The sequence below is a fragment of the Monodon monoceros genome, unplaced genomic scaffold, assembly GCF_005190385.1.
Source record: "Monodon monoceros isolate NGI ecotype Baffin Bay Population unplaced genomic scaffold, NGI_Narwhal_1 Super_Scaffold_15, whole genome shotgun sequence".
In the NCBI taxonomy this organism is placed as follows: Eukaryota; Metazoa; Chordata; class Mammalia; order Artiodactyla; family Monodontidae; genus Monodon; species Monodon monoceros.
The window spans coordinates 79,416,451-79,442,093 of NW_021703771.1; the positions used below are offsets into that span (position 1 = coordinate 79,416,451).

The following is a 25,643-nucleotide window of genomic DNA, read 5'->3' on the forward strand; positions in this document are numbered from 1 at the left end:
AAGTTTATAAAGCTAGATTTATCAACGTATAGGCCTCTAGAAGGCCTTCCCTATATACCACAGAGTGTTTTTATAGTTGGCATTTATCTGAAGTTACTTGGACTAACAGCCCTCTTGAAGTTGTTTCTAACTTGCCTTTTGTGCTAAAAGGCCGAATCGTCAAGCCCCCAAACTGTCTGACTATAGAGCCTATATTCTTCACATCTTTATTATAATCCTGACCCCCCCAGAATATTAAGTCATCCCATCTTTCTTTTGTCTTTCTTTACTGACGATCTTCTGTGCCCACCTCCAGCAACTGGTGACGATGATGACTGGGATGAAGACTGGGATGAGCCCAAGTCGTCTTCTCCCTACTTCAAGGATTCAGAGGCAGCGGAAGCAGGCGGTGCCCAGCGAGGAAACAGCCGTGCCGGCAGCTCCTCCATGAAGCTGCCGCTTAACAAGTAGGTGTAAGGGAGTTGGGGCAACGTGAACACTCTGTAGAAACAGATACAAGATACAAAGAGGCTTTTTCTCTTTTCAGTGATCTACAAAGCTTGGGGTGCGATTTGATCATGTTTATTTTTTATTTGGCTCCTAGCTTGGAAGCTTCTTTTTAAAAAACTTTTTTTCATTTTAAAGTGAAATATATGTTCCATTTAATCATATGCTAAATACTGTTTTTTACCTTTATTAACTCATGACATATTAAGGTTTTTATTGCTGATGTCACAGGAAAGCTAAAAATAATCCTGATAGCTTCCTTTTAAACGTTTTACTGTTTATTGATCTTTTACCATGTGCCAGGCTTTGTGCAAAGCAGTTTGTGTGTATTCTCTCATGCGACCCTCATATCCCTTTTGTGGTACATATAATCTCTGTTTTCTCTGGGAAAATGAAGCCCAGAGAGGTTAAGTAACTGCCCAAGTTCACACAGGTGGTAAGTGATCTAGTCGGGATTCCAGTCCAGTCCCTCAGCTTCCTGAGCACACTCTCAACTACTATGTTTAATGTGTTTAGGACTTTGTTTTCACTTAGATTATTCTTATATATTTTTAAAAAATGTTTCAAACGGTCCTTGTAGAAACAGTGCTTAGCAGGAAAGCATGTGGGAAAGGGTGAATATGGACACAGCCCTATGGAATTCCCTAGTAGAGAGTTCTGGATGCATCTGTAGTTTACACCAGTGTAGCTTGAAGGAGATGTAGTTTGTGACTTCCATATGATTTATCTTCAAGTACTCTTCTTACAGCAGTTATATTTAAAATAGTTTTTCTAAAATTACTCATACTTTTTCTCAGTGTTCCAAGTTCATGATTCCAAGCGGATATCAAGGAATGTTAATCTATGTCTGGAAAAAAATTGTAAACATGTTTGATATATATCTAGATACCAAGTTTCTAGGTCTCGATGTACGTGTGTATAAGTTTAATGAGCCCTGCAAGTTCTCCTTTAGTATTTAGTATTTAAATACCATCTGGTAATTAAATGAGTTGTCTTTTAGCTCACACGTCTCCTGCATTTCTGTCCAGTTTCTTCCATTGTGTATTTTCATACTCACTTGCATGCATGGTACAGTCAGTCATTATTGACTGTACCCTATTTCTTAAAGTGAGATTTGAAGTTCTCAGTATGGTCTGTAGTGACGTACCTTACCCTCAGTTGTTCTTTAAACTTAAATACAAAGTATATTTAAAACCCATTTTAATATAATGTATCCCTCAGCCCCATTTTGAAAATGAGGAAGCAGGACCTGTGAGAAAATACGGCTAGCTGAATTTTCGTAGCTAGTTCGTGAGGTTCTGGCTTGCGCCAGCAGGCCTCTGACTCCACTTTCCTGTGGTTTCCACTGCTCCATGCTTGCTCTCTGGCTTGCTATATGATTGTGGGGAAGTTGGATGACCTGTTTCAAACTCAACTTGCTTCATCTCTAAAGTGAAGGATTGGCTTTAATTAAGAATTCTTTCTGCTCTAAAATTTCAGTCTAGGTTGAAACCAAATTGAAGGAGTCCTAATATGCACCTGCACCTTGGAGGCATCCCTCGCTTTCTGTGGTGCTGGGAGCCGTTTAAACCCTACATATTTTTATTTAACTAGACTAATGTATAAATGACTTACTTATAACAGTTGTAAAATTTTTTTTAGTATTAACACTTTTCAGCGGTTAATCCATTTTATATGACAGCTATATTCCAGTCATGGAGCCTAAACCTTATGCTAGAAACAGAGATCAGACATTTAAGTATACTTGAGCATTACAAGAATACATCTTGATAATACTGAAAGAATTAATCAATTGCACTGCTGTTCAGTAAGTATTAAATGCGTGCATAGTCAGCTCTAGAGTTTTGCTGTGGTCACTAGGATACCAAAAGAAACATGACATGTGCTCTCTGCACTCGGAAGCTTACAGTCTAGTCAAGGAATTGTTGCTATGTGCAATGCCCCAATTTCTCCATCAGCATTTTCTAGCAAAAGTGTAGGTTCTTTAACAGAAGTGTTCCAGGTTAGCCCATTAATTCATTAAGCATTTAGTATATTCCCATAATTCCTCTAGGTCCTGGAAATACAAATGCTTTCTCTAAGGTACTTCTAGTCTGCTGTGATGTGCAAATGGATGATGGCAGTTGCAGCACCATAAGCTGAAGAGCAGAAGTGTGCTCGGAACACTGACGCAGCACAGGGAAGGCTGCACCTAAGGCTGTAGGGAGCACTTCCACAGAGCCGATGGCGGCATTACAAATCATTTTAATTTCTGAGTACGTACTAGGGCCTTTAGATTTATATAGATAACTCTTTACTTAAATCTTCTCATTTAATTCCCTTACCACCTTAAAGGTAGGTCGTATTGGTCCCATTCTTCACATAAGAAGACACGCTCTAAAAGTCACATAGCTATGAAGTGTTGGACTTGAAATTCAAACCCAAGGCCATCAAGCTCCTAGACACCCCTTTTACTCTGTTGTAGGAGCTGTGTTTTAAAGCAGGTCCAGGGAAAAGAGAATGGAGGGAGGTCAGTCCAGAATGAAGGAAAAGATATGAGCCCCTGAGAGCATCACATTGGCCTTTAACTTGGTATAGGAATGAAATCAGAAGTAAGACAGCTGGTTTTTGTAGAAATAAGATTTCTTTTCCTATTTTAGGTATTTTGCTTTCTGAGGATTTTTTCCCCGTCTATTAAAAACAAAAATTCTAAAACCCAGATTAATCTTGTCTTCTTTAGAAGTAGAGCTTTGGATGGCCATGCATTTATTCCAGCTTTTCTTCAGTTTTAGAACTTCGCTTCGGATGTAGATATGATTTCTGGAAATAGCCAAGTTTATTATGTTTAGAGTCTCTTTACTGAGGAGACTGTTTTTTTGTGTGTGTCTCATAAACTGGTTCTGAAGGCAGTTCCCAAAGAAAATGGCACAAGTACTTATGAACAGTGGCGGTTTCTTTGGGATAATTGTGGCCTCCCAAGGGAGAATGTTGAAAGGCAGCTTTAATCTGAATATAAAAATGCCAGCGTGTGGCCTTCACCCCATGTGGTCATCTCAAATTGATGCGCTCAGTACTTTCTACCTCTGTACCTGGGGGACATTTTCTAGTCTGCCCTTCACTCTTCATGTGGTGATAGGGTGTCTCAGATCAAGCAAATAGAGTGCCCATAAATATCACACCTTCTGGAGTCAAACTGTCCTCTTACCAGATAAAGCTTAATTAAATGACTAATTGGCCATTGAACAATCTGATTACATTAGGTTTCATTTACCATAGTTTCCTAGTTCTAGTGCATGTGAAAGACAGAACAAGTTCAAACTGTCGTATAAAGTAAATGTGGATGAGAGCTGTAGAATTCTTATAAGGAAAAGCATAAGACTCACAAGCATTTATCCTCATGATTAGATTTCCTGGATTTGCAAAACCTGGAATGGAACAGTATTTGTTGGCCAAGCAACTAGCAAAACCCAAAGAGAAAATTCCTATCATTGTAAGTTTGTTCTTTTTTTTTTTTTTTTTTGCTTTGTTTCTGATTAAGCTCTTTTATAATACCTTAAAGCTAAGAGGGTTATTAGTCATTTGGAAAGTTTTTTGTTTTTGGAAAGTATTTTTAAACACGTTTAATGCTCGAAGTAAGTAACTGACAGTGTGTATTAGTATTTTAAGAGTACTAAAAATAATTGGCATGAATTAATGCCCATTATTATATTGTTTAGATATTCTTTACTTTTACCTTTCAGACTGTTAGTAATTGAACAAACAACACCCATAGTACATACGTATTTTTAATAATTTTTCTAAAGTATCTTGAAGTATCTTTTACATGCTGTTTTTCTACTAGCCATACATATTTAGCTAAAAAACCCAATTCATATATTTAGGTTTCTACCTTGGCGAAGTACATGCATGTTATCAGAATAAGTTGCCTTTTCCACTATGTTGGTAATAGTTTTCTTTCAATAAACCAGCTGTCGAGTCATGATAAGGAGCTAGTACGTAAAAGCTGGGAGTTAATGGCACCATTAAGTATATCTGTCTTTGAATAGCTTATTACATAACATGACACAGGCTCTGTGGTTTCACCTAAATGTTGATTGCTGATAGATTTTCTATCTAAATGTTATCTAGCTGTATATTTCCAGATGAAATTCTGGCAAAGAGAACTATAGCTATCTTCTGACCCTGTTGATTTAATCCTGTAACTGTAAGTTGGGGACAGGGCAGGAGGGTAAGCGGCCTTGAATATAATCACCACGGACTCAAACAAGGAGGAAAGATCTGGTCTTATTCTATAATCTTTGGGTCCTGGGAAACTCGATAAAATTGCAAGAATGATATTGAATTTTTTATATTACTTGTTCCTACTTCTTTGAAAAGCTTGAAATCCTAGAAAACTCCAGAGAGAAGGGTTGTGACCCAGAGCCCTTTTATCCTTCTTCCCTCAAAGCAAACTTGGGATAATTATCTTCTGAGTAGTTAGGTTAGAGATTATTTTAGTTTTTTTCTCTAACTCCACAGAATTAAGAGCCCATGGCCCTGCCCCTCAGATTCTCACAGGGGACTTTGTCATAAGCAGGAGAGTCCTGGAACAGAGCTAAAAGACCCCCGTGTTTGAGTTGTCCCACACGTTTTAGGTGAAACTGGACCCATAGGCAGGCTTGCCTGTGTGGGCTTCCTATGTGGAAAAGGAAGCTGAGGAAAGCCATTGAGCCTTCAGAAAACCAAGAGAAAGTAGAGACCTGGTCCTTTGCTTTTAAGGTGCAGTCCCCTACCCACTAATAAAATGTGACTCCGTGGGTATTGGGCCCTAGTTGATCAGAGTCGCCTCTCTTGGTCCCAGTCATTAAGGGAGGTTCCCAAGAGGCCCCTGTTAAAGATTCCTGCTCTGCAGCTTTAAGAGAGTTTTCTGGATCTGGGCTCCCTCTTGGAGAATCATAATAACTTGTTGTCAGAGATCTTTAGTCCCTTATTAAAATTCTCTGGGCCCCAGTTACCGTCCTGACCTAGTAGCCTCTGAACTTTCATACCTCACCTCACTTTTTTCTCCTTTCACCTTTAAAAAGAATTAGAACTATATAAAGAATTAGGGTATACAGAAAATGAGAGTAAGCGTAGAGGAAGTTTGACGGCAGTTTGGCATGGCTGAGACATCCAAGTGTGTAATTTTATATTTCACAGAACTCTTAGTCTGCAATAGATTTGAAATTTTTAAAAACTAGCCCCTCATTACATATAATTAAGACAGCTGGACTAGAGAGAGATTGTGTTCCATCTCTCTAGAGGAAAGGCAGATCGGCATCTCTCTGTGGCCTGCGATGCCCACATGGGAGCAGAAGGGCTTCTCCCATTAAGTGTTTTCTTTAAATATAACCTTAGTAGGAACAGAGAGCATTTATGTAAATAACTTCTCAAAGAAGAGCAAAAATGACCCTCCTAGGGACTTCTAGTCCTAAAAAGAATCATTTGATGATTTATATCAATTATACTTACTATTTTTCCATGTAACAAAATTAACTCTCCCCGCAATGTTGTGTAGGTTGGAGATTATGGCCCGATGTGGGTTTATCCTACCTCTACATTTGACTGTGTGGTAGCAGATCCCAGGAAGGGCTCCAAAATGTACGGTCTGAAGAGCTACATTGAATATCAGTTAACACCTACTGTAAGTATCCAAGTTATCAAAGCAGACCATGCTTGCATCGCTAGTAACAATTTGCTTTTTTCATTTCCTGTAGTTGGCATTGGTAACGTTTTTCTCTTTCCTTGTTTTGTAGAACACTAATCGATCTGTAAACCACAGGTATAAGCACTTTGACTGGTTATATGAGCGTCTACTGGTAAAGTTTGGGTCAGCCATTCCAATCCCTTCTCTTCCAGATAAGCAAGTCACAGGTGAGTGTGTGCGACACTGAACTCAGGACAAGTAAAAAGACTCCAGTTAGAGTACCCTAATGTAAATCAGAAATGGCATGTTCCATCCTCTAGTGGAACAAGATGTAGGGGTTTGGAAACAGCAGCTAAAGATAGCCATATACATATATATATATATGTATTGTACATGTATTTGGAAGTTACCTGAACACCTAACAAGAATATGTCATAAAATTTTCTGTTAGAGTTCCTGTATACATATGTATCTTTTTTTTTTTTTTTTTTTTTTTTTGCCGTACGCGGGCCTCTCACTGCTGTGGCCTCTCCTGTTGTGGAGCACAGGCTCCGGATGCGCAGGCTCAGCGGCCACGGCTCACGGGCCCAGCTGCTCCGCGGCATGTGGGATCTTCCCGGACCGGGGCACGAACCCGCATCCCCTGCATTGGCAGGCGGACTCTCAACCACTGCGCCACCAGGGAAGCCCTGGGAACTTTGTTTTTAAAGAACTTGTTTGGATTTTGATTTTGTGGAGAAAACTTTTCAAAACTTTCAAAGTGTCGTAGCAGAACGGAGAGTGGGGACTACGTTGCCAGGTTGGCAGACACATCCTCGCCCTCAGGTGGGGTGACTCCCAGGCAGTCCCTCTTGGAGCTGGGGCAGCTAAGTGGCAGCCCTGTCGGGGTTGCCTGGTTGGCGTAGATGGCTGCCTCCTGCCACTCGTGTGTCACCCCCACCCCTGCTTCTGTTCAGATACTCACTGTCCCTCCTTTCTGTCATCCTTATTGTTAAGTCACAGCTTTCTTGTTAAAAATTTAGATTTCTTTCCATGAAAACTTAAGTTCTGCTTTTCTCCACATTTTCAAATTTCAGACTGTCTCCTGAATTTTAAGCTCTCCTTTATCAACTTGATTAGCATAATATGTTCCCCGTGGTGTTTAAATAAATGGATTAATGAGCTGTCTTAGAGTCATGGAGGTTTCTCCTATTTTTTAGGTTTTAATACATTGTTTATTCGGAATCAAATAACCCAGGACTATCTGATAGCATCATAGAGTCACAGTTCTCCCACAGTAAGTTTGTATTTTTTTTAAAAAAAGGTCAGGCCTGAAGCCAGGAGGATGTCATAGAAAAGCAAGGAAGCAACAGCTCCTCAGTCGGAAGAAAGTTGAGCTTTGATTCACTGACTGGGACGTGTGCCGAGGAGACTGAAAAGCCCAGGAGCCACTTTATTTCCCCCTTCTCTTGTTTGCCTCCTGCCTGAGATGCCCACAGGATCATTATTATATAGGTTCCTGTCTCATTTAAATCCTGGAGAAAAGAAAAAGGAATACCAAATAGATGATGTCATGACATTTCTGTGGACTTGATAATCCATCCATGAAAAGCTTACAGCTAAGATTTTTTATTTGTTTATAGATTTTGTTCTTTGTGGAATAATAATGAATGAATCTGGTTTTATTTCTGGCTGCCAAACTGATATATTCCCATACTTAGTGAAAACCTAAGTAAGGGTCCTAGAAAATGGGGAGATGGAAATCCCTCTTCTCCCTTTTTTATTTAGTTTTATGTATTTATTTATTTTACTGATTTTTTTTTTTTTTTTTTTGGCTGCGTTGGGTCCTCGTTGCAGCACGCGGACTTTCTCTAGTTGCAGTGAGCGGGGGCTGCTCTTCCTTGTGGTGCGTGGGCTTCTCACTGCGGTGGCTTCTCTTGTTGCGGATCACGGGCTCTAGGCGCACAGGCTTCAGTAGTTGTGGCTCGCGGGCTTAGTTGCTCTGTGGCATCTTCCCAGACCAGGGCTCAAACCCGTGTCCCCTGCACTGGCAGGTGGATTCTTAACCACTGCACCACCAGGGAAAAATCCCCTCCTCTCCCTTTTTTTAACTCTCTGGAACCTGATAGGAATTTCCTAACAAGCACAAGGTAACATCTGAAGTCACAGTTTGTAAATAAACCAGCTGTGTCAGAAAAAACTTCAGGAGGAGTAAGAGTCAGTAATTAATTAATTCCAACCAATGAGTAGGTTATAAACTCTCGGTATAATTTACTTGCTCATAATGGGGAATTCAGTATAGCCCTTAGGTCCGTGCTGACTTACAGGGTCTTTTCTGTCCATGAGGTGGGCCATCTTCTGCACGGCTTACGCTTCTGTAGTGCTTAATCTCTACCCCTAGTAAGTGTAGAATTTGAAGTGTTTTAGTATACAGGAGGGTCTAGACCCATGAAACTTGTCCAATGGCTACTTTTTAGGAGTTTTTTTTTTTTTTTGCGGTACGCGGGCCTCTCACTGTCGTGGCCTCTCCCGTTGCGGAGCACAGGCTCTGGACGCGCAGGCTTAGCGGCCATGGCTCACGGGCCCAGCCGCTCTGCGGCATGTGGGATCTTCCCGGACCGGGGCACGAACCCGTGTCCCCTGCATCGGCAGGTGGACTCTCAACCACTGCGCCACCAGGGAAGCACAGGAGTTTTTGATTTATGTGGATTTATAATACTCTTCTCATTAAAGGAAACTTGTACTTATTTGTACTTGCAGTTTCTTAGGGAAAATCCAGGCTGTGTTTTTTTGTTACTTATGTATAGTAAGTTCACTCCTTTTGGTGTACAGTTCTAAGAGTTTTAACAGGTACCACCACAGGCCTATCACTACATTCAAGGTACAGAAAGTTCCATCACCTCCCCCAAATTTCCTTGTGCTGTTCCTTTATATTCAGCCCCTCCCCCTAGTCCTAACCCATGGCAACACTGATCAGCTCTTTGTCCCTATAATTTTGCCTTGTCTAGAATATCCTTATAAATGGAAGCGTATAGTGTGTATGTCGTCGGGCTTTTGGGTCTTTTGAGTCTGGCTTCTTTCACTTAGCATAATGCCTTTGAGATTCATCTCTTGTTGTGAGTATCAATAGTTTGTTTCTTTTCATTGCTGAGTAGTATTTCACTGTATTGGCTCTACCATAGTCTGCTTATCTACTCACTCTTTGCAGGATGTTTGGGTTTCCAGTTTTGGCCATTTATAAGTCTGCTATAAACATTTACATACAAGTTTTTGTATAAATATAAGTTTTCCTTTCTCTTGGATAAATTCCTAGGAGTGGAATGACTGGGTCATATGGTAGGTGTATGCTATTGAATGTTTAAGAAATTGCCAGGCTGTTTTCCGGAGTGGCTGTGCCACTTTGGGATCCCTACCAACAATGGATGGGATTGTCAGGGGCTCCACATCCTTACTTGCACTTTTGATAGTGTCTGTTTTTCTTTATTTTAGTAAGCATAATAGTCTAATATTAGCGGTGTTGTCTCCTCATGGTCTCAATTTGCATTTCCCTAATGACTGGTGGTGTAGAGCATCTTTTCATTTGCTTATTTCTTTTCCATAAATTTTCTCTGGTAAAGTATCTTTTCAAATCTTTTGCCCATTTTTTTATTAGGTTGTTTTCTTATCATCGAATTTTGAAACAAGATTCTTTATGTATTCTGGAAACATGTCCTCTCACAAATAATGTGATTTGCGAATAATTTGTCCCAGGTGTGGCCTTTCTTTTAACAGTGTCTTTTGCATAACAACACCTTTTAATTTTAATGAAGTCCAGTGTGTCAGTTGTTTCTTTTATGGATTGTGCTTTAAGTATCACGATTAAGACCTCTTTGCCTAACCCAAGTTTACACTGATACTTGCTTCTAAAAGTTTTGTAGTTTTAGGTCTATGATACATTTTGAGTTAAGGTTTGTATAAGATGTGAGGTGGTAGAGGTATATATTATAATACGTCTGGTTATCTAGTGGTTCTTGCACTATCTGTTGAAGAGCGTATCCTTTCTTTATTGAGTTTACTTTGCATTTTGTTAAAAAATCAGTTGAACACATTTGTGTGGGTCTATTTCTGGACTCTGTTCCATTGATGTGTGTCTGTCCTTTTGCCAGTGCCACATGGTTTTGATTAGTGTAGCTTTATAGTACAGTAAGTCTTGAAATCAGGTAGTGTAAATCCTCCAACTTGCTTCTATTTCAACATCGTTTTTGGCTGTTCTTTTTCTTTTGCCTTTCCATGTAAATTTAAGAGCCAGCATGATTATTTCTAGTCAGATATCTATTAATAATCATGCTGGGATTTTTATTGGAGTTGCATTGATTCTATAGACCAATTTTGGGAGAATTGAAAACAATGTGTAGTCTTCTAATCCAAGAACATACGTATATCATATTTGATTTTCATATAGGGTTTTGTAGTTTTCAGCATACAGATTCTGCACGTGTTTTCCTAGATTAATATGTAAGAATTTCATGGGGAGGGTTCTCCTGTAAATGGAATAGAATGGAATAGAGGGAGAGGGGTGCAGCCCCAGGCCAGAACGCCACAGATTCCCACTGTTCTGGCCTGAAGTTCAGCGGTTTGGGAGCGTAAACACTTCTCACGTGGCTGTTTGCCTTTGGTTGATTTCCAGAGCCCTTATTTTTGTGGGTTTTGTCCAGCTTTATAGTTGCTTCTGGGGACTAGGTTTAGCAATTAGCTAAATAAGTTTTTGTTTTGTTGTTTCAAAAAAATTATTATTATTATTTTGTTTAAAAGCAAGGCATGCTTGTGATGACTCTGTAACAGACTAATTTGGGTTGTTGAAGCTGTTCCTGGGTTCCACTCTGTCCAGTAATCTGGGATATCTAGGTGGGTTTTTTTTCCTTTTTTTTTTGGGCAGGGGAGTGTGTGTGGGATTTGCTTTCATTTAGTCGTTCTTTTAATTCATTAACCATCGGACAGCCCTTAAGGGGAAGAGGATGGATTGATTCCACATTCCACTTCCTAGATCTAGTTTAGAAAACGTGTTCCCCACCTGGTGCTCTTAGGAAGGAGTGTAGTAAACGCCTCACTTAATAATATACTCCTTTTTTTTTCTTCAACATATTTATTGGCGTATAATTGCTTTACAATGGTGTGTTAGTTTCTGCTGTATAACAAAGTGAATCAGCTATACATATACATATATCCCCATATCTCCTCCCTCTTGCGTCTCCCTCCCACCCTCCCTATCCCACCCCTCTAGGTGGTCACAAAGCACCGAGCTGATCTCCCTGTGCTGTGTGGCTGCTTTCCACTAGCTATCTATTTTACATTTGGTAGCGAATATACTCCTCTTTGAAAGTTGCCTTTTCTCTCTACCCTTGAGCAGGTCCAGTATTTGATCAAACTCATGAAAGTGGGTGGAACCTGTCTTGCCCCTGCTCTGCACTCAGCTGTAGCCAGAATTTCCACCTCCAGAAGCCTTTTAACTGATGGTGATTTTGTTTGTTAGGCTTATAAAAATTCTCATTGTTCACTTGATGTTTGGTATGTCAGGTTTGTTAAGCCGATTTTCCACTTTTAGAACAGAAATATCACCCATTAAGCTCCGTTTTTACGATGGTCATTAAGTTCTGGGATCACTTTCGTTTTTGCATTCATGGAAGAATTGCTTTTTCTGTTTTTCATTTAAGTAGTTTAAGAAACAAAACAGGAAAAAAACCCCTACAGTTCTGAGTTACTTTTCAGAAATACTAAATTTAAATTTGTATATCTGAGATTATGTTGCATTTAGACACATTTTTATAAATGTAGAGATTTCACGTACTTTGTAAGAATTGCTTATTAATTTCCATTTTTATCACCCCTTTCTTGCCTATAAGGCTTCATATGGCCACATAGGCACTGGCTTGTTAGTTTATAAGAAAGAAACGTTTTCATATTGAGATAAAATTTTCTTTCAAATTTGTTGATTACCTTTCCTGTGGGTCTTTGAGCATCCACTATGTTGTGTGTTTTTAGCTTAGTGAAAAATTACCATGATTTATCTTTTACTGAATAACTCTCTACAAGTGGCCAGTAGCTACATAAACAGTCTTTCAGTTGGGGTAACAGTGATTCATCTTTGACAGAGTTGCACATCACTCTCGGCATGTCTCTTGCAGGTCGCTTTGAAGAAGAGTTTATCAAGATGCGCATGGAGAGACTTCAGGCGTGGATGACCAGGATGTGTCGTCACCCAGTAATCTCAGAAAGTGAGGTTTTCCAGCAATTTCTAAATTTCCGAGATGAAAAGGTAGGACATTTTGTTATGATAATCTTAGAGGATATTGAGAATTATCACATTCACACCAATTTTTTGTCTAAAAGGAGTTAAGTTGTGTTGGTTAGTTGGTAGTTTCTAAATAATAGGAAATCAGCCCAGTGAAGGCAGGGCTGAAGGATATGATAGAATAAGGGACTTTTTCCTAGATGCTTTTAAAAATAGGATAGACCCCAAACTGTGTAGCATATTATCAGCGTGAAGTCAGGGAAATAGTGTGAATGATTTCTTATGATCACATTTTGACCTTATGGTGTAAATAGTGTAATGAAGGGAAAGGTAGATTCGGAATTGACCCAGCTTTCTCAGAGCCACGTTGTTTTTCCAGTCCAAGTCTGCCTCTGCCCCTGCCCCTGCCCCATGAGCAGTCATTCTGCCAGTAGTTATCTGTTCTTTTTTGCAAATCAGCAAGAAACTGGCTACTTGTCACCTCACTGATGTTATCTGCTTTGGAAATAGCCGTGTGTCACCTTAGGCTTCCACTGTATGTGATCATTTGTTTGGTCATGCCTGGTGTAATTTATAGGTTAGAGATCATTCCACTTAAACATTTGTAGTCTTTTTGCATTTCGTGGTGAATGATACATGTGAAAAAGTAATAGAGTTACAAGAACTACGGGGAACCCTGTCCAAGTTGGTGCCTTACTGCTTACCCATAGCACTTTAACAAGGGCTTGTTCGATTGATTTGTCAAGGATTCTATTTAGGAAGCACTTCTAAAGGTTGTGTTTTATGCAGAATATTATTATTAAAAATAATAAATCTAGACCTTTTTTGGTGTTTTTGATATAAGAGAAGAAAGAAAGAACTTGGGGCCAGGGCACTCACTTTTAGTCTTGGGTTTGCTTCTAACTACCTCTGTGACCTTGACCAAAGCATTTAATTTCTTTGGGCCACAATTTCCTCATCTGCTAAATGACAGGATAAGACTAGAAAGTTATTAACAATTGTGATTCTCTGGGCAACGGTAGCTCACATAGATGGTTGAACGTAGAAAATCCCAAAGAATCTACAGGAAAATGTAGATCTACATAAAAAACTATGAAACACTGTTGAGAGAAATAAAAGAAGACCTAAATAAGTGTTCCAATACTGTGTTTCATGGATTGAAGAACTGAAAAGATGTCATATGTAGAAAATTAAAGCTCCAAGAATAGCCAAGATACTCTTAAAAAAGGATGAAGTGGGAAGAGGACTTTTTTGGATATTAAGATTCATTATAAAGCTAAAATAATTTTAAAAGCAGACCAATAGAACCGAAAAGAATGGACACTTGATTTATGACAAAGATGGTGCTGAGTACAATGGGGGAAGAGAAAAGAGCTAGCATTTCCGAAGCCCCTGTCCTGTCCCTTCCCAATCACTACCCCTTCCGTTCCCTACAAGGGTGACCATGATCCCCTCCTTTCTGGTTATCATTTCCTCACTTTATAGAGTTTCACCATCTGAGGCCCTACACCATGGTTTTGCTAGTTTTGTGAACTAGCTAAGAAACCTTCCCTAAGCATTCTTTCGTGTCGGGCCTCTTTTGTCAGCCTGTTGAGTCAGTGGTGCTCAGTCAGTTGGATGGCATCACCGGGAAGAATGAAATGTGGTCACTACCTCACAACAGTCTATTGATTTTGTTAGGTTTGATATTGTGGTTATGTTTTTAAAACATGGCCTTATCTGTTAAAGATATATAATGAAGTATTTACAGGTAAAATGATATTATATCTGAGATTTCCATTAAAATAAACAAGAAAAAAAAGTAGGATGGGGGAGACTAGATTAAACAAGATTGGTAAAAAGTTGATAATTTTTGAAGCTGAATCTATAGGGGTTTATTAAAGTACTTTTCTTTCTACTTTTTTTTCTGGAAAGTTTCCATTGTATTAAGTTTAAAAAAAATTAATTCCAGATGGTTCACAAGTCTAAATGTGAAAGACAACACAATAGAGCTTCTAGAAGGTAACGTAGGAGAAAATCTTCATACCCCTAGTGTAGGGAAGGATTTCTGAAATAAGGCACAAAACTGACTAACGGTACAAGAAGAGACTGACAAATTAGACTACATTAAAATTAGGAACTTCTGTTTATCACAGTAAGTCATTAAAAAAGAAAAACAAGTCAAAGATATGAACACGTATAACGAGCAAAGGGCTGGATTTTAGAAGATGGGCAAACCCATACAAACTGATAAGAAAGGTACAACAGTAGAAAAATAGGGGATTTGGTAACGTACCTCACAAAAGAATCTGAATCACCAATAAATGTATAGAAAAGTACCTAATCTCATGAGTAATAAGAAATGCAAATTGAAACCACAGTGAATACACTTGCCAGAAGGCTAAAATTAGAAAGACTGACTGTACCAGTTGTCTTCTGGTGAGATGAGGAGTTTCTGGGACTCACGCTCACTGCTGGTGGGTGTGAAGGCTGAGAGACCAGCTTGGAAAACAGTTTGGCATTATCTATTTAAACCTGAACAACTTTCCACTCCTGGGTAAATGCCTACAGAAGCGCATGCACATATGCACCAGGAGACACGTACACAGCAGCTTCATCCGTAACTTGGCCAGGACTGGGGGTGGCTACCAGTAGTAGAATGGGGTAAATAAATCGGGGAACAGTCATTCGATGGAATATTATACAGCAGTGAAATGAATGAACTACGGGGTAACAACAGTGTGAATGTAGCTTCTCAGCGTAGGCTGAGCAAAAGAGGCCAGACGCGAAAGAATGCTTAGGGTAGGGTCTTAGCTAGTTAATAAAACTAGCAAAACCATGGTGTAGGGGCTCAGATGGTGAAACTCTATAAAGTGAGGAAAGGATAACCAGAAAGGAGTGGATCATGGTCACCCTTGTAGGGGATGGAAGGGGTAGTGATTGGGAAGGGATATGACAGGGGCTTCGGAGATGCTAGCTCTTTTCTCTTTCTTGGCTTTGGTGGTAGTTACACAGGAATTCACTTTGTGAGAATTCGTTGCACTGCGTATTTCTGCTTTGGGTACTTTAGTGTGTGTGTATAACTTGCAATAATTTTTTAATAGTTTATAATATTGGTTCCTATCTTATATTTTAGAAAAGCTTTAATCTTTTTTAAAAAACAACCTAAAAACTTGAGGCACTTGGTCACATTCGTGGATGTGTTTATATGGGTGGGCCTTGGGAAAGGAAAGGTGCTGGGTCACCTCACTCTGGAAGGACTTGGGTTCGTAAGGACCGTTCTGTGCAGTGACACTGTTTACGTCTGAGATGACGTTGGAGATGTATAGGTGCCTGGCGCGTTTGCAGAGGGAGGTGGTGTGGGCGCTGCTTCCTGAAAGTCAGAAGGATAAAGATGACAGTGAGCCGATTCTAGGAGGGAAGTTTGAAAGACCAGTGTGGCTCTGCTCTCCACTTTAACATTATAATGTTCCTATTTACAGGAATGGAAAACTGGGAAAAGGAAGGCTGAGAAAGATGAGCTGGTGGGAGTTATGATATTTTCCACCATGGAACCAGAGGCACCTGACCTGGACTTAGTAGAAATGTAAGAGATGCTGCCAAACTTCCCTTCTCCCCAAACTGAGTCTGCCTCCTTTGCTTACAGGTCTCGGCCAATCGTCAGACTAGAGTGTGTAAAATGAGTGGGGCTTGTAGTCAGATGACAGGAGAGCATCGTTTGTACATGAAACAGTGTCTCTCTAACCATAACATCAGTTAAAGTCTGTTTCCCTTTTACCTTGAAGTCAGTGATTTCATAGTTGACATTGTGGTTAGGAGCTATTTCCAATAAAGTATAATGAGACAGGGTGGCACCCACAGAATGGTCTACGAGACAGAAATCTCTCTGAACATCGCCTTGAAGGGGGCAATCCCAAACCTGATTTTTCTGTTTTTTTCCTATCCTGTTTTTAATCTTGTCATCTTCTTTTTAACGTAGGCTTGGTTGAAAATCTGGAGTAGTTCCTTTGCTGCGTAAAGACTAATAAGAAATATTAGGCTTTTTTTTTTAATTTTAAGAAGCTTTTTTCTTAATGTAAAATCATTGCTTATGTGTTACCAAATATATAGATAGTCTTATAACTACCCAGAGAGAAGAATCAATGCTAATATGTTGACCTAGGTCTGTGGTCTTCCAAACCTTCCTCTGTTCATTTGTATCTGAAGGAAAAATTTTTTGTTTAAACGAAAGTGACCTCACACTATGCATTCTCTTTTATAATCTGCTTTTTTCATTTAAAAGTATATTGTGATGATTTTTTCAAGTTGGTGAAAACTTTTTACATCCTTAAGTAGCTGGTATGTTCAGTATCACTTAGATGCTATGTGTCTGGGGTATTTTCTCTGACTCATTAAAGTACTTGTTGGAATGAATGAACAACTACCATTAGCAACCTGTACTATGTTTTTATAGATTCAGTGGTACCTGCAGTGATTGAATTTCACTAAGAAAGATATTCAAGAAATGAAGATTTTATTTACTTTAGAATAATTTTAGTTAAAATTCACAAGGAATTGAAGGGGGAAGGAAGCAGAGTTAAAATATAAATGGCAGATTTTGAAGTAGTTCTTTAAAAACCGAATCCAGCCTGTTTTTTTTTTGTTGTTGTTTTTTTGCGGTACGCGGGCTCTCACTGTTGTGGCCTCTCCCGTTGCGGAGCACAGGCTCCGGACACGCAGGCTCAGCGGCCATGGCTCACAGGCCCAGCCGCTCTGCGGCATGTGGGATCTTACCGGACCGGGGCACGAACCCGCGTCCCCCAGCATCGGCAGGCGGACTCTCAACCACTGCGCCACCAGGGAAGCCCCAGCCTGTTTTTAAGACTAATTTAGTTAAAGTGCAGTTGTTATAAAGCAAGAAACAAGTACCTGTGGTCACGTTCGGTGTGAACTCCCCTGACCACATGGACTTTTCTCCTTACACCTCATACTGTTTGGATGTTTGATAGTGAAGTCAAGGACCCACCTCCTCATGTTTTTGCCCCACAGAGAACAGAAGTGTGATGCTGTCGGTAAATTCACCAAAGCCATGGATGATGGCGTGAAGGAGCTGCTAACCGTGGGGCAGGAGCACTGGAAGCGGTGCACGGGACGTAAGTGCCATCCTGGGCCACTGCTGGCTTCTGTAGGTGGTGGTGCGGCCTCCGCCACGGCCTTTGTCACCCTGGGGAAGCTGACCACGTCAAACAGAAATGCGCTTAGTGAGCCAAAGTCACGTCATACCCACAGCTCTTGGAGGAACCTCACTTCTCAGCCCTCGTTAAACGACAGAAAATTGGCTCAAACAAAGCCAGTTCAAGAGCTCCTGTGGAAAACACCACGTTCACTTAAATATTTCCAATTATTTGGGGTTTGTCATCTGTGGAAGATTAATCTTTTCTGCATGTTTAGGAAGTGCCTGTGGTTATTTTTAATCTCATGATTTTAGTTTTTAATATTCATCCGTTTGGTAAGATGGATGAATATTAGTAAGTTGTATATTTGACTAAAGCTCTAATTTTTAGGCAAAACCAGTGGTAGGTGATAGCAGAAAGTGCGTACATGGGTCAGACTCGCACACTGCTGAGAAGAAAGTGGCGCTGTCACCCTTGCTTTCTGCCTGCTGTTCCACATCCTCAAGAACTTCCTGTCCTCTCTCCCTTCCCTTTGTTTGCAGACCGTCATTCTGCTGAACTGGTTTCCTGTATTCCCCAAACCCACGCCGCCCTGGCGTCAGATAGGCCGGGAGAGAAGCACACACAGTCAAGTGTCCAGCTGTGGGGATCAGGCCTTGGCTACTGTCGTGCTGAGGGTGGCTGAGTTGAGTACTTTCAACAGAAACCTGCCACCTGACAAAGCCTAAAATATTTGCTATCTGGCCCTTCGGAGGATAAAGCCAGGCCTTACACTGAATGGCCCTCCACACCATTCACATGACATTTTATATCAACAGAACCATTTGTCGTGTACCAGCTGTTCATGCTTGAGGGGCAGACACCAGGAGTAATAACAGTTGCTCCTTTCCCAAGGCAAAGAAGTACTAAAAATAGAACTGAGCCTGAAAACATAACGTAGACAAATGCAACTGCAGAAAACAAAATCCGTTTCAAGCCTTTGGTCACAGGGAATAACTCATGGGCAAAAAGGGGAGTGACACTTCTCTAAAATGTAAATGAAGTAATTTAATTTTTTAAAATAATTTTAACTGTAAACTCAGCTGTTTCCCTTTTTTTTTTAACATCTTTATTGGAGTATAATTGCTTCACAATGTGTTTCCCTGTTTTTAAGAAAAACTTAAGTGAGTGCAAATATTACAATAAGATTTTTTAAGGAGATCACAAAAAATCTGGGATTATGGCTTCTTTTAAAGAATCAAATCTCTTATGTCTAACATCTGGTCAGCTCCATGTCCTGTAAAATCCATGGGCCAAATTTATGAAATAGTAGTAACTCTAGGCTGCTCTCTTTTGCGGGGAAAGGGGGTTGAAGTATTTTGTTTAGAATTTGATTCAGGCATAATTTCTTTTTTCTCACAAAAGAACTTTTTAAAATTCCTAATCTGTGAAGTGAGAAATCTAGCACACACTCTGGTGAAGAACTCTAGCACACACATGGTGAAGCACATGACAAGTATTTTTTAACCCCTGGTATAGAGGCAAAAACTGAGTTACAAAAGGGTGAACAATTTATTAAAATTAAGCTAATATAGTTTGAATTTGTCTTTCCTGATTATTACAGCTTATAGACTATATGTCAAGTTTCTCTGGCCTAGATTCTTTTAAAGAAACATTTGAATCATTTTTCTTTATTAATATAACACTGTCTTCAAATGCAAGTAATGGTTTCTTTCGAAAGGCAGCAGATGTGTTTCAGGGGACTATGTATAGATGCAAAAAAGGTAGCCTAAGATACGAGACTCTTCTCTAGGAAGTTCTCCAAAGTGATCCCAGAAGCCTAGAATTTTAGCACTAGAAGGAGCCTTAGAGATGATTTAGTTAATCTTATTATTATACAGATGAGGAAACTAAAATCCCTCCTCCCTGATCCTGTGAGGTGCCACTGCCATTTTTCTGCACACCCCATTGCTTTCAGTTTTGTTTTTCTTTTGCAAATAATCATTCATACGTACATAGCAGAGTGGGAAAAGCAGTGGATTAGGAATCACAAGTGCCAGATGCACCATTTAGCCATATGACCCTTATTCTCCTAACCCATGAAATGAAGATGGTGTACCTGCGTTGGTAGAGGGGGTTGTTGTGACGATCAAGTTGGGGTGGTATACGTGAAAGGACTCTAACCTAGACGTCATCTTCTAAGTGAGCTCCTGGTGCACTTTGAGTTCATTCAGTGAATGAGAGTGTGGGTGGTGGTGGTGTTCATAATACTAGTGTCCGCCATTAATTGAACAATTGATTAATTTAAAACTAAAAACATTAATTGAAGAAACAATCATTAATTTTTAAAAACAATCATTTTACATCAATATTTTATTAAGAATATAGACTATTTTGAATCGTTTCAAATTTCTTTTATTGTAATAGTACTTTTAGAAAATAATTGGATCCATTTCATTTTGCTCAGAGGACTAGTTAATGATTTATTCCTTTTTCTCTTTCAGCATTACCCAAGGAATATCAGAAGATAGGCAAGGCCTTGCAGAGTTTAGCAACAGTCTTCAGCTCTAGTGGTTATCAAGGTACATCTTTATTTATTTATGCTTTGGGCCTTGAGTGTCTTATCCACACAGACTGGCCTCCTCAGGCTCTTGTAAACAAACAATAACTACAGTTAAGCACCCTCGTCAGTGAAGTTTAATCTGCTCCACTGAGGACTTGAGCAGCCTCACCTTACTACTTTTGAGAAAAGTGGTGGGTTGTTATTATTTGTTTTTTCTTGCTAGCTTCTTTGCCTTTCTTGGGCTCAGATAGCTCTTGTGTTTTAGTAAAACAGGCCACTATGGTATGTGACACTCTGCCCTTGCCTCGTCTCTCTGCCAAACTCTGAAGTCAGGTCTGACTGTCAAAAGCCAGATCTTATCAAGGTATTTGGAGGAAAACTTTTTACTGAGTAACAAGTTCATGTTGCTTTATGTCTCTTCATAACTCATAATTGCTTTCAACTTATCCCATACCTTATGTCTTACTTGTGGTATTTTGAGTTCATTGTGCATTTCCATTGACAACACTTAAAAGAAGAAGTTAGCTGTTTTCTTTTATATTTTGGTTTATGCTTTCTTAATTTGGCCTATGGAGCAGATAGGAAGTAAAAGTATTTGCCAGGTGAGTGACACCTATTCAATTTGAGGGCATCCTATCACTTACAGAAATGATAGACTTAGTATTTTCACCGTAGTGTTTATCCTGATACCCAGAGAAGGCATGTCTTTGGAGGTCAGTGTCTGAGTATTTTTAGGAAGAAGAAATTAGTCTCTAACCAAAATGTAAGATCTGGGGCTCCCATATATGAATATTTCTTGTTGGCCTGGCTGAATTGTGTCTTATGATCGGAACTTTTACTCTGGGTGGGAGTTTAGAGGATTCGTTAGCCTGGTCCCTCATTTTCGAGATGAGGAACCCCAGGCCTGGGAAGATAAGCATCTTGTGGCCAACAGGCACATGAAAAGATGTTCAACATCACTAATTAGAGAAATGCAAATCAAAGCTACAATGAGGTATCACCTCACACCAGTCAGAATGGCCATCATCAAAAAGTCTACAAATAATAAATGCTGGAGAGGGTGTGGAGAAAAGGGAACCCTCTTGCACTGTTGGTGGGAATGTAAATTGGTGCAGCCACTATGGAGAACGGTATGGAGGTTCCTTAAAAAAACTAAAAATAGAGTTACCATATGATCCAGCAATCCCACTCCTGGGCATATACCCAGAAAAGACGAAAATTCTAGTTCAAAAAGATACATGTACCCCAGTGTTCATAGCAGCAGTGTTTACAATAGCCAGGTCATGGGAACAGCCTAAGTGTCCATCAACAGATGAATGGATAAAGAAGATGTGGTACATATATACAATGGAATATTACTCAGCCATAAAAAAGAATGAAATAATGCCATTTGCAGCAACATGGATGGGCCTAGAGATTATCATACAAAGTGAAGTAAGTCTGACAGAGACAAATATCATATGACATCACTTATATGTGGAATCTAAAAAAGCAATACAAACGAACTTATTCACAAAACAGAAACAGACTCACACGCATAGAAATCAAACTTACGGTTACCAAAGGGGAGAGGTGAGGGGATAAATTAGGACTTTGGGATTAACAGATACACACTTGGCTGTGTTCACTGGAAAGGCTTAGAAACAATTATCCAGTCCAGTAACAAGAAGCACCCCTAGCACCACCCACATGGCGGTTTCTAAACACTATGTTCCCCTGAAATAAACGAGAGCTCCTAGCGGAAGAACTCAAATGTCAGTTTGAAGAGCCTTGCTGTCCAATGAATAGAAAATTTGAGCATTAGTGAAAATAATAACTGCTGTGGAATGTAGCATATCAAATATGTTTAAATTCAGACTTTGCAATGATACTTTTTTAAAACGCTAATCTCAGTTACATTTGGAGGATAGGAGAGAATCAACTTACTATTCTGAAAACTGTAGAGAGGAAAAAGCATTTAACCTGCTCTTCCTATTGCTATACCTGAAGGTAACCAAAAAGTTGATAAAGGGAAGTTTCTCTCTATAGAAGTATTTCAACTAATAAAGAAGGAGTGATAGAAATAGAATAGCACCAGTTTGCAGACCTGTACTAAAATAAAAGAGCAATACAGGGGCCAGAGGATTGTGTTACCACCACCGAGACTCAGTCAGCAAAACCCAGACTGTGGTACCAAGGTACACGACCTGGTTTATACACCTCCCGAAGAGAAATTTGCAGGAAAAAAGGATGGAGGAGAAAGAACTTATGTAGGAAACACATCAGCTCTATGCCATGTGGACTGTCTTTGCATCTTGATTCAAGCAGCCAACTTGATTGGAGATACCAAGCAGCTACACACTGGCTGGACAGTTTATACCAGGAACAATTTTCTTTTCTTAGGTGTGAGGTTGGTATCGTCCTTATTTTTTTTTTTTTGCGGTACGCGGGCCTCTCACTGTTGTGGCCTCTCCCCGTTGCGGAGCACAGGCTACGGACGCGCAGGCTCAGCGGCCATGGCTCGCGGGCCCAGCTGCTCCGCGGCATGTGGGATCTTCCCAGACCGGGGCACGAAGCCGCGTCCCCTGCGTCGGCAGGTGGACGCTCAACCACTGCGCCACCAGGGAAGCCCTGTCCTTATTTTTTAAAGAGTCCTTATCTTTTAGGTAAAATGTATGGATGAAGTGTTAAATGACCAGTGAAAGGGAGAGATAGGGAGGAGACTAAAAGCTTGGCCGTGAGCCGTTAATTGGGACGTCGGGTGATGGGTAAATGGGGGCTCGTTATACTATTCTGTAGATTTTAAAAGTTTGAAGTTTTCCATAATAAATTTTTAAAATAAAATAAATGAAAAGGGAATATAAGTTATAACCACTCATATAACTGTAATGATTTTCAGGTGAAACAGATCTCAATGACGCAATAACAGAAGCAGGAAAGACTTACGAAGAAATTGCCAGCCTTGTGGCGGAGCAGGTATTAACATAACCCCACAGTTGCAGTTAAGACTTTATGCTACCTCATCCACACATTTAATTTAAAACCTGTTTTAAGGCAAAGTTTCCAAATGGCTATTCTCTTCTATCCCCGTGTATCTTTGTTAATTACATTGGGTAATAGTATTTCTTAGGCCAAGCTAAAGTGATGGATAAATTCATCATCATGAAACCTAAATACCTTCCAGTGTTGATGGTTTGAATCCATTCTCAGCCATGAGGGGATTAAAACGTACAGGAAAGCTTTGCTCAGGTCCCTGTTTGGACTCTTGCTCAGCCTGTCTGAGCCTTGGTTTCCTGGTCTGGTAAATGGCGATGGTAGCACCTACCTGGAAAGGATCTCAGGATCCAACAGCTAATAAAGAGAAAGCCCCTGGTGCGGTTCCCGGTATGGAGCAGGTTTTTGTTATAGACACATGGCTTTCATTGGAGCTTTTAGTAGCCTGATTTCAATTATGTTCATCGATAACAGATAATAAGTTTCCTTAAGGGGAATAACCATCCAAGTTGCTTCAAATCCCTAAATTTAAAAACCTTTTTTTCAGATGATGACTTGAAATATATGTTTGTACGCACGTACATTCATGTGGTCATTAACTACTCTCCTGATACTTGTAAAAAAAAAGATACATTTTTAGAATTGTGCATACCATAACTATTAAAAATTAAATCTAGAAAAATTTAAAGTTGCCACTTTTAATGGTTACCACATTTTTAATAATTATTTTTATTCTCTGCTAAAATTTAGACATTAAACTATATAAGGTCTTATTTGCTCGTATGTAAACGTACAGTATTAACCAGTTTTTTTTTGTCTCACAGTGTTGTATTTTGGGCCACCTCGAAATAGCTAATTTTACCAACCAACCTAAAAATTTTCTGTTTTATCATTTTCTTCACAACCTATGATGAGAGTATAGTTCTTGGGGATTATTTTCTTATAGGAAAACTAGGCTGAATGCTTGACACTCAGTAACTTAATGTAGTGCCTGGTGGATTTGGCTGATACAGTCCTCAGATATAACAGTTTTCTCCTCCTTGATTGTCTGAATTCCTCCGCCAATAATAACCAGTCTGTGTCTTGTTACAGCCAAAGAAAGATCTCCATTTCCTGATGGAATGTAATCATGAATACAAAGGTTTCCTTGGCTGCTTCCCTGACATTATTGGCGCCCACAAGGTAACTTGATCATAGAAGTTCACAGATGACATCCCGGGTGAATCAGAACCTAGGCGCACCGCCACCTGCCTGAGGCTGACCCTTCAGTGCCCCCCAGTCAGGAGCTGGTCTCTGAACCAGCTGGAACGGCTTGGAGTGTTTATAAATAGTGAGGTCCTAACACGTTTAGATACATGGATAGTTTTTTAGTTTCTTTTATTCCATAAAAAGATTATTTTGAGAGAACCTGAAGTATGATAAATACTCCTTTATGGATATACTTAGGTCAGGTATCAAGCATAATCATCGTGGTGTTTGGTATTCAAGTCAGTGTCAGGAATGGTACTTTCCCTCATCAGTGAGACCCTGTGTGCTGGGTGGGCAGGTCCTCAAAGGTCCTTTCCTGTCCAGATGAAGTAAGTTGTTCTGTCCCTGAGCCTGACGAAGGGTCTCCCAATTAAAATCAAAATGGTCAATATCAATTTTATATGTTTATATTAATAAAAAGGAAACTATATAATTCCCATCATAAAGGTTTTTTAAAATTAAATAAAAGATTGGTTTGGGGTGTCCTCAGATTTTGAGTCTTGTTAATTTTTCTCTCTCTTTCAAAATCTGTGTACTACTTCATTACTGTGGGTATTTTATCAACTGTAGTACTCTAGAGTATTGTGATATACTTGGGTTTATTAAGAGATTCTCTACAAAGGCCCGATCTGTGATCCTACCAGTCCTGGCAAGTGGGCATTTTAGCATTTGGCTTTATAATTGAAGTATCATGAAGGGGTAGCATAGGTAAGTAAGCTTTGTGCAACTTCAAATAGCTTAGTATAGAACTCAGAACATCTTCTTTATCCACTGATTCATCAACGGACACTTAGGTTGTTCCCATATCTTGGCTATTGTGAGTAATGCTGCCATGACCATGGGAGTGCAAGATATCTCTTTGAGACAGTGATTTTGTTTTCTTTGGATATATACCCAGAAGTGGAGTTGCAGGGAAAGTAGATCTTAAAAATTCTCATCACAAGAAAAAAAAAAGTTTGTGACTCAGTGAGGTGATGGATGTTAACATACTTAACCATAGTAATCATTTTGCATTATAAATATGTATCAAATTCATTACGCTGTACATCTTAAACTAATACAATGTTATTTGTCAATTATACTGCAGTAAAACTGGCAGCGGGGGGAAAGGTGGATAAAATAAATAAAATGAAAATGAAAATCTCAGGAAAAATCTGAGAACAGTTAGCATGTTGTAGGAGTTTGTGCCTGCCATCCGAATTCTAGGCGGGGAGCCTGATTAATACTCTCCAGACAGTGCCAGCAAGCAGTGCGATGAGACTGGCGTGGGAAATGTTCGGCAACGTTTACACTTGTTTCCGTCTAAGTATTAATTTAAAATTAATTCAGTGCCTCTTACAGAAATCACAGTAAAGCTTATGATCAGCCCAC

At 39.7% G+C, this 25,643-nt stretch overlaps 1 protein-coding gene across 2 annotated transcripts in view; it reads left to right on the forward strand.

Moving 5' to 3' along the window:
* Window positions 1-25,643, forward strand: part of SNX9 (sorting nexin 9) — a 92,216-nt gene that overhangs the window by 61,168 nt on the left and 5,405 nt on the right. For both annotated transcript variants that reach the window (XM_029223705.1, XM_029223706.1), the window contains 10 exons: window positions 296-446; window positions 3,871-3,955; window positions 6,002-6,127; window positions 6,240-6,357; window positions 12,271-12,401; window positions 15,839-15,942; window positions 17,385-17,488; window positions 19,993-20,070; window positions 22,930-23,006; window positions 24,117-24,206. In XM_029223705.1, coding sequence (XP_029079538.1) covers window positions 296-446; window positions 3,871-3,955; window positions 6,002-6,127; window positions 6,240-6,357; window positions 12,271-12,401; window positions 15,839-15,942; window positions 17,385-17,488; window positions 19,993-20,070; window positions 22,930-23,006; window positions 24,117-24,206 — 1,064 coding nt within the window. The remainder of the gene's footprint in view (window positions 1-295; window positions 447-3,870; window positions 3,956-6,001; window positions 6,128-6,239; window positions 6,358-12,270; window positions 12,402-15,838; window positions 15,943-17,384; window positions 17,489-19,992; window positions 20,071-22,929; window positions 23,007-24,116; window positions 24,207-25,643) is intronic.